This window comes from Ischnura elegans, chromosome 9 (assembly GCF_921293095.1).
Source record: "Ischnura elegans chromosome 9, ioIscEleg1.1, whole genome shotgun sequence".
NCBI lineage: Eukaryota > Metazoa > Arthropoda > Insecta > Odonata > Coenagrionidae > Ischnura > Ischnura elegans.
In genome coordinates, this window is record NC_060254.1 from 70,561,421 (window position 1) to 70,571,264 (window position 9,844).

The 9,844-nt window shown below is 37.4% G+C and overlaps 1 protein-coding gene across 2 annotated transcripts in view; it reads left to right on the forward strand.

Annotated features, from left to right (window-relative positions):
- LOC124165233 (piwi-like protein Ago3) overlaps positions 1-9,742 on the forward strand; it is a 48,562-nt gene extending 38,820 nt beyond the window's left edge. For both annotated transcript variants that reach the window (XM_046542540.1, XM_046542539.1), the window contains exons 14-20: positions 3,304-3,399; positions 3,478-3,594; positions 3,683-3,877; positions 5,096-5,287; positions 5,380-5,481; positions 6,132-6,272; positions 9,280-9,742. In XM_046542540.1, the coding sequence (XP_046398496.1) occupies positions 3,304-3,399; positions 3,478-3,594; positions 3,683-3,877; positions 5,096-5,287; positions 5,380-5,481; positions 6,132-6,272; positions 9,280-9,366 (930 nt within the window). In that variant the 3' untranslated portion in view covers positions 9,367-9,742. The remainder of the gene's footprint in view (positions 1-3,303; positions 3,400-3,477; positions 3,595-3,682; positions 3,878-5,095; positions 5,288-5,379; positions 5,482-6,131; positions 6,273-9,279) is intronic.
- The last annotated feature ends 102 nt before the right edge of the window (positions 9,743-9,844 follow it).

The window sequence follows — 9,844 nt, forward strand, 5'->3', positions numbered from 1 at the left end:
ATTTTGAGACCGTTATTCGTTTATCGCACCTACGCTTCGCTATAACGTCAAGTCTTTTAAATTTCGCACGAAAAAAAAGGTGAAGCGGCTGGCGTTGCAGGTTGTTCGTTGTGTGGGCGGTGATACAGTCATTCTAAGCAAAGTGTAAAATGGTGTGTTTATTCTTAATTGCGATTACGGTTTTAGCAAAAATTTCTGCAAAATGAATTCTTGCATAGTTGCGTAAGGTTTTACTTGACTTAATGGTTTTCAGGAACCTAAAAAGTGATTTCAAGGCATTTTTCCGTGTAGAACTCTGAGTTTTTATCGTCACTTTCTTCGCTGAGTTCACAATAATTTTGGTTCCTGTAACTGCGAAGATGTTTCAGCAATGATGATGCCCTGGCGACGCTCGCCCGGGCGACCACCATAGCGAAGCAGAAAAGCAAATGCGGGAAGATACTGTAACCCCACCGCGCGGGGCACATTCGGGGAAGGGGAGATTGGAGGGCAAAAGGGGAGAGCGGAGGTGTAGCGGGGATATTCCGTGCACCTGGGGCGAGGGAATGGGATTTTGGGAAAGGGTAGGAGGGGAAGTTTAGGGGTGATGAGACCTGAGACAGGAGCGTTCGGATAAAGAAAGCCGTTCGACTGCGTAGTTCGCTCAACATAAATTTAATGAGTTTAAATATGATCATTTACAAATACAAGCAAATCAATAGCAAAAGTAACAATTAACTTCTTCTCCTTGAATTCAATGAAATACAACGCATAATTCACTATGCTGCACAACAGAAAAATTTCAGTCCTTAACCTAAACCCAAAAAAAATCACGCTACACGTTTTCACATTCATAACCCATACAAAAACCACAAGAAAAGGGGACAAATAAATAAAAAACAAAAAGAAACGGGGGGAATGGAAATATGAAACAACGAAATAGATATTGCACTGAAATTCACACGGTAATAGGGGAAGTACTGTCCTCTTCTCTATTTGTGAGGGGGGAAATTTTACAAACGTTTTTAATGAATTCTCTTCTTGACTTGGTGAAGTGGGAATTTTCTTCTGTTCCTTGAGGGGGGGGAGGAATGGGATTTCGTGGCTTTTTCTCTTACAGTTTGTTGAATTTTCGGGGCTCTCGATCTGCTGATCGTGGCGATTCGGTTCCGCGGCGTAGGCTGCTCCGCATCAACTCCGGCAGGTTCACGAGTGGGAGATGGCTTCTCTGCGACAGTTGGGAGATCCTTTCATCGGCACCACGAGTCTACCTTGCAACTCCTACTCGTATTGGGCACCCTCTCTCTCTCTCTCTCTCTCGGGATCTCTCCACCAACTTTTTTCTCTGCCTCCCCACACTCCGCCTACTCTTGGGAGCGTTTTTTTCTTTGTTCGGAATCGCCAAAAAAGAAAATCATCTAAGCCCCTTTTCCTCCGGTGCACCACGTTATATAGCCATTGAGGGGAGGAAACACCGGGGAGGGGGGGTCAGGGGAAATAAAGGGATGATGCACTTGGGGCTGGACGGTCACTTCACCAAGGACACGGGGGGGGGGGAACCACGTTCTTCTTCGTCTTAAGAATTCGACTTGCACACATTAGGAGGGGGGGGGGGGGAAGGGAGAGCATTACACATTGTGGGGAGGAAAATAGGGAAACATCAAATGGGGACTCAATGATTCATGACACTCACGCACACATTCACACGAACACATATCAAAAGAAAAAAAAACGGCCTTCCTTTACCTCGCACTCCCGTCTCATGCGCCACTATGTAAGTGGGCAGAATGCACCGGTTACAATACAAAAATGGAGAAGGATTTACGTCACTGCTGCTATTGTCATCGATGAAGACAGGAACTCGTATTTATGCGATAGATTAGAATTCCCACCGTAAAAAATGCCCCAGATATGATAGGCTAACATATTTTTCGCGTAGGAATCGTGAGGTCTAGGAGCCGATATTCACTTTTTACATTGTTTCTTATGGGATATTATGCTTCGATTAACGTCATTTCGTTTATCGTCACATTTTTCAGGAACGGTTTGTGACGTTAAACGAGGACTCACTGTATGATTAGCAAGAATAAACATTTGTTTAAAGGGAAAGAATAATTCGGGGGGACTCCACAGTAACGGTCACTGGGATTCAGTGCCGAAAGTGATCGCTGTAGTTTGAATTCAAGGAGAATTTGTTTGGGTGGAAGGGGGGCTCTAGAGCGAGGAAAAGCATGGAGGGGAGGGGGACCGAGCTCCTATTCTGCAGTGTCAGATTTTGGTCTGCTGGCGGTCGGGATCACGAATGGCCTTGGGAGTTTTTTGTATACAAAAATGTGTTGGGTGGTCAGCCCCTCAGTCAGTTTCTTCTGATCTGGATGGTTCCTGCTGTTGAATTCTGCTTGCTTTTTTCAGGGTCTTATGTCTTCCTTCATTCTGCTCTTAAGTGAATGCATGGGTGTATCAAAAATTGCATTGTATGATTATTTAATAAGACAGCATGAGAGACTTATTGCATGTTGGTAATCAATACTGCACAACATAATGGATCGTAACGAGAACGCGAGAAATCGTGCATCACTTTCGTAAATTGCTGTTTGCTTTTTCTCTCTACCTTTGTAGTTGCAATCAGTCACAAAATCCACGTTTATATTTCTTCATTACCGTGTATTATTGTGCACTTCAATTCTAAATTTTCCTTTGATGGCAACGACAGTATAATTTTTGTAATAAGTGGGGTAACCTTTATCAAGTTCACACTGTAGTGTGTTACACAGTCTTATTAGATGTGCTGATAACTGTTGTGATTGTACTATAGGAATCTTCTAGAGGAAAAATATACAGCTTTATTTTAATATCATCCCAGCCAAACTGAGTTTAGGGACTCATTCCATGCAGTTGTTTGGTCTTCTCTATTATGTTGTAGATAAACAGACTTTTTAGTTAGCAAGTAATATTTGACATTAAGTTAATTTAAAGTATTAATTTCTGTACATTCCTCTAAAAATGTTCAACCCATTCAGAAAGCTTACACTAGTCTGTATGTTGAATACTTGAAAACTTTTAAATGCATCAATGCAAAATTTTTTTCTAATTTTTTTGTGAGAAATAATGGGGGCTGCAAAATGACAATGCTAGCTGCAAATAAATCTGAAATGCATTGACATTGATTAAGAATCAGACCGCTATTTTATTGTTCACAGTTTTTAGATGATGTATCTAATACAGAGTTTATTAATGCTGGTAGAAAAGTTTCTTAATTAAAGGACTGGTACTTCTGGAAATGAAATTGATGAAAATACTTTGTTTTATACGAATCCATTTCAGGCTCAAGTTGTGGTCATAATATTCCCTACAAGTAGAGATGATCGGTATGGTGCTGTAAAGAAAGTTGCTTGTTGTGACTTAGGTGTTCCCACTCAGGTAAAATATAGTCTGTGTCTTTGAAACCTAAATGTATCTTTTTGAATGAATTGACTTAATACCTTTATCTATTTTCAGGTTATAAACAGTAAAACATTAAGAAATGAGAGTAAAGTACGCTCTGTCGTACAGAAAATACTGCTCCAGATTACTTGTAAATTGGGTGGGTCCTTATGGACTGTCAAAATTCCTCTGGTAATCCCCATCTTATTTTGTATATTATTATTTCCATTCTGTTGTTATTTGTCTTTTTGCTATTCATTCTTTTACATCTTCTCCTTAGAATAACGTCATGATCTGTGGGACAGATGTGTACCACGACCCCATCAAGAAAGGAAGGAGTGTTGGTGCTTTCATATCGTCATTGAATAAAGAATGCACTCGTTGGTACTGTCAGACAAACTTCATGGATGCTGGTCAAGAATTGGTCAATCAGTTTGTGGTTTGCATGGCAAATGCTCTTAAGAAATTTTATGAGGTATGCCACATTTTAATTATGATTTTTATTAATTTAATTAACCCAATAGCAATTCATTTTGATTGGTGCATTTTTGTTGGATATCAGGTAATTTCATTGAGATATCTTTAAAGCCAGTTAGCCTAGATGCTGCCATGACAGAAAAAGGCAAAACAAGGGTGGCGTTTCACTATGACACCTCACTTGATACACTCTACATGGCACTCACGCGTATGGCAGAAGGAGAAATACAAATACTGGGTTATTCCATGTCAGTCCATCCAGGCATGACACCCACCGACGCAGATTTTGATGACACTTGGCGAATTTCATCCGTCCATGTAGGCATGTAACAGTGTAAAATATTTCTTAGGTGAAACTGCAGTTTTTCAATGAATCCAATCTCCAGAGGCACTTGTACCTCCAGAGGGAAATAATTTGCTTCAGCCACTCTTTTCATCCAATTGGAATGAAAATTTGCAGGTCCACTATAGAAGTCATGAGGATTCCAAATACTAATAGAAAAATATCCTAGGGGATGTTGAATATTCTCTAAACTTGGATGTTTCATAAGATTTTAGAAAATTTTGCGTCAAAAACATGGTTCTATAAAACATCAAATTGTGACCTGAGGCAATATGTGAATCAAGCTAAATTATTTTTTCTAATATTCCTTAAGGTATGACCCACCACCTGTAAAAATAAAATTCATGGCTTTTTGCTTGCTTTGTTGTCAAAAAAAAAATTATGCCAAAAAAATTCCCTTTTCACGACTCTGGTCAGTGTTGGGTCTTCCTTCAAGTTTGATGAAATGCTTGTGTTAACTGTTTTCTATGCTTGAGCAAATATTCATGGCATAAATCTAGTACATGAACAGTGCAAAAATTAAAACATTTTTTAAGTGCAGGTTGTTTTTCTCCCGTTAAGAAAAATATAGATATTTTTTAACAGGAATATTTTAAGGAATTTATAGAAATTACCCATCATTGTTGAGGATAACTTGATTGCTGCTTTATGGAACAAATCAAAATACAGGATTTTTTTCGCGAGATAAAGTTCGCTCTGAGAAAATGGCTTGATGGTGGAACTGGTTAACACGCCTGACTGGCAATCAGGAGATTCGTGTTCGAATCCCGAAAAAGTCAAATATTTTTTAATGGCAAACTTCATCCGTTGGTGTATTCAATTAATGTTAATGTATTTGTCTATTCCTTAAATTTAATTTTTTCTTCATTACAGATTAACGGTCAGTTTCCGGTAAAAATAATTATTTATAGAGATGGCATTGGTGACGGCCAATTGAAAGTTTCCCAGCAACTGGAGATCCCTCAATTCCAAGCATGTTTTGACCGTGTCAGCAGTGGGTATAAGCCTCAGCTCACTGTTTTGATTGTGCAAAAGCGGATTAATACCAGGATATTCTCAATTGAGGTAAGTGGTTTTGTGATTAAAATTTTTGTTTTTCAGTAAGGCTTCCTTGAAAATTCCTTGTTCATAAATGGTGATAACTGTTCATTTTGCAGAAAAATGAGCTAACCAACCCAAAACCAGGTACTATTGTGGATAATGCCGTGACTAGGAGGAATTGGGAGGATTTCTTCCTGGTCTCGCAGTCTGTACGAGAGGTAAGTTGTTTCAATCCCTAAATATGTGGGTTTGATAACTGGCTGGGTATGTAACAAAACATCTGTTTATTTTTGGGGCCAATTGAATTTTTTTCCTCTTTGTTCTCTGAAGTTGTTGGGGTTAAGTGCTTCAAGTTTATTTTTTTTGCAAGTTCATTACCAGGAGGTCAAATCCAAAGTTTAATGAAATCAGAATCTTGATAATGTTTTATTGGGTTGCGTTCAATTTCGTGTTAAACTTAGGCCAAAATTTCCTCTCCCTTGCTGGAGAAGCATCAGGCTTTTAGGACTTTATGCATCACTTTATATCTTTACATCAAGGTCAGAGAATAAGGTAGGTATTGGATCGATAAATCTCCAGGTCCAGAATGTGGAGCATTCTAGACTGTTGGGTATTTCTCAATAATTGATCAACTCTGAGAAAATGTGTTCAAACAGTCTTTATAACTGGAATAGATTTGTATTTCAAAGTAAATATCATGTAGACCGTTAATTTACCATGCTCATCTTCCTTGAACTTACTATTATTCTAATTCAAAATGTTGCCTTAAGATTTTATCCTCCCTTGTTAAGATGGTGAATGATACATGAAAAGTTGAAAGCCGTTCTTGCTTTTTTTAACCGGAAGTTTTAATTTTGAAATATTGCAGGGCACGGTGACTCCCACACACTACATAATTTTGCATGATAGCAGTGAAATGAAGATTGACCACATACAGAGGTTGACGTACAAATTGTGTTTCATGTATTATAACTGGCCTGGTGGTATTCGTGTTCCTGCTCCTTGTCAGGTAAGTGTATGACCACGGTGATTTGTCTTATTTTGTTTTATTTATTTATATTATGTAAATTTAGGCATATTGTGTATTTATTCCTGGAAAATATCTCGGGTGTGGACTGAACCTGGTTTCATGATCATGATCAACAAGGGGAAGAAAGACCTCTATCACAACTACCTATGACAATATCTACTAATTTAGGTGAGCCAACATGACGTAATGGCTCGTTTTCGTTCTACTGTGTTCACCGAAAAAACAGAGCTTTTGTTATTAATTGGGACTCTCACACCAAACTTTAGCACTCAAATCGTGAAGTATAGTTTAATAATTGTAAATTAAACAAAATATTGACGAACTTTAGAAGAAAAACGGCGTATTTAATGATTAAATATCTCGAATGTTATTTCCGAATTACTCACTTTAGAGAATTTATGTTCTCTCAAAGTACAAATTTATTATTTGAGCTATCGCATGGGGTAATATGCTTCTAAAGTTTTTATATATGATCTTAAAATTCCGAGAAGGTGCCAATGGCAAGATGGACATGGTGTCCTCACATCATGCGAGCAAATTAGAACATGCTTGAAATTTCATTTGAATGCAGGAAATTTCCGTTTTACACTGTGAATGATAGTCATTCGCAAGGTCATTTGAATGAAAATTCACCATGTAAAGTGGCCTGTAAATTAAAGTTTCTGTTGGATGAATAGTTTTTGGTGAATTGCTCAGCTTTCTTAAGGCCGTTTTACACGGTACACGTAATTGCGCAGTCTGACTTACGTGTGAAGGCGCAATCAAAATTGCGTCGTGTAAAGCGGTGAATTGCTGGAACACGTGCGAGAATGCGTGGATGCGAGATGGCAAAATAGCCCTTGTTCTAATTTCGTTCATGTATTCGCGCAATTCTACGCCATTTTAGAAATTAATGCAGCTCTAACCTGCGCAATTCCGTGTACCGTGTGAAATGGCCTTTATGCACTTTATTAAGTTCACTAGTTAAGTCTTATAGCATGGGATCCCATATGCTTGGTGCATGTTCAAGATTGGCCTGACGAGTGTGAAATAGCACCTCTCTTGTACTTTCCCTTGTGAAAATCTTCCCACAATACGCCTTACGAATCCTTGCTTCTTCAGGGCCCTGCCACTTATATTTCTTATTTGTGTCCCACACGATACGGCATTGGGCTTACATAGGAACATGATTTGAGGTGATTGTCTTTCATAGGAAAATATTTGCATATAAATTTTATATTTGACGTATAATGCTGTGATTATGTGAGGTTTTTTAATTCCTGTGATCATGATCTGAGAAAAATACACAATTATGTTACGATACAAAATTTAGTCCATAACCCTGTTTAAGTGAAAACATTCCGTGATTTTCCTTAGATCAGTTAGTGGAGGACTAGCTGTATGATAAGTTTTACGGGAACCTTCTCTGTACATCTCATGTCATATATTTATCCTGCCTCCAAGTCATATTTTCTTTTGAGGAGAGGCGGGAACTGTGATTTCTCATTCAGTCTAGTGTTAACTTCCAATCATTTGGTATTGTATTGGCAAATTGATATGACTTTGTATTGGTTTAATAATGTAATTGTTCTCCTTGTAAAAGGAACAGTCCTCCCTGCAATTTTTTTAAATGGATAAATGATCATAAAATGTTGTCTCCTTCTTTGTATTATGTCTATGATTCAATAGGGAATTCCACTGAAAATGGATGATTATGAGATAAAAAAATATCCTTAGTTCCAAAAATTACAGTGAAGGCAGTTCTTCTCTAACCTGCGTATTATTCTTAAAATTCCTCTTTGAAAATTGTAAAGTAATCTTGCACTCCAAACGACCCATCACCATGTTGGCTGAGCTTGGAGTCCAGTAAACAAAACGTTTACGTGGTGCTAGTAACTATTTGTCCCAGTTTGAGAAAAACCTATGCATTTCTCAGTACAATTTATTTTTTGCATAGCATTATATGTTAACTTCATCATCAGTCATATGAAATATTTATCCTGAATAATTGACAGGTTTAAAGAATGCAGATGCAAAGAATGCAATGGAAGATGCAGCACAGTCATGACAAATAGCGCTTATAACTTTGTCATCCTCCTTATTAATGGCATTTTCCACTGTATAAGATTATTATTCTCACTTGATGTTCTGGTGGCACCTTAGCCCCAACAATGCAAACACTCAAATTTATTAACAGTTGAACCTAATGCAATGCTGAAACACCGTATATCTCTCTTCCAGACCTTGGGAATGCTAAGTAAATCGGCGTAAAATATGATATGTTGTGTTTCTCCAAAACGTTCACACATATTCCAATATTGTACCAAGAACACATTAAAAGCAATTAGTAAATGACAGTAGTTAAATGAAATACAAACCAAGCTTTAGATTACTAGCGAATGAGATTGTTGATTTACTTTACGATACGTTTCTATTTCGTGGCTTCTCCACTCCGGGCCGAGAAATCTTCATTACTAGAGAAGAAATAAGCGACCATGACCTTCAGAATGTTCCTAGGATGCGTCTTTATGAAGTTGGAGTCAGCCACTGCGCAATACACGCACCGTAAAAACATTTAAACCATTCACAACTGTTTTTGACCCACCCTTCAAGTTATGAATCGGTATCGTCGTAGATGTTTGTTATCGTTGTTACTGTTTTGTTATTGCCATGGAGCGAATCTGCTTACTAGCATTCTGACGTCACAGGGCGTTTTTGTTGCACGAAAGAATTTAGTAATTTTTGCGAACTTTGAAGCTCTGTAGCAACAAAAACATTGAAAATTATGAAGTCATATTTTGCATATGTTAATAATTTTAACTTACCTATCTAGATATGTAAAAAAATTTCCTTTTTTATTTTATGAGAGCACCCCATTAAGTCACATTAGCTGTTTGTAGAACGTCTTAATAATCCATATCTAAATGTGTGCTAATAATTTTTTATAACATGTAACCAAGTGTAATATTTTTATTTGTAATTAATCGTCTGAAAACTCTTTTTACAGTATGCCCATAAACTTGCTTATCTCACGGGACAGCATACAAGGAGCCCACACTCAAATAAATTATCAAATAAGTTGTTTTTCTTGTGAATTGTTGTTTATGATGCCCCTGTGACATTTACCAAGGCATTGAATTTTACTTACAACCTCAAGTTTGAAGTACTGAAGTTACCTAACCGAAGTTGGTTATGAAGTTTATTTTAAAGTACAATGACGATTTGTGATGTTCAGATAAATACTGTGATTGCTGTGCAATTATATATTTTTGTAATGTAAAGATACCCTTGTTGGAAGAATATTTGTTTTTGTACCAAGGGTGAAAGTATTAATACATTTTTATTCAAATTATACATTTATGGTTGATTGCATCTGTTGTTCACCATTGCTCCGATTGGTTTCTTGTGTTGAAGTTGGACCTTTTGCTTAACCTGGAGCCCAACATGTTAAATTAAATAGTGAAATGCGAGGCTGCTCTTATTTCTACTCCTGCCTAAAATTGCTATCATTATGAAGTACTTTTTGAGGTTTGTTCTAATTAATGATAATTACAATGTTTCTGCAAGAAGTA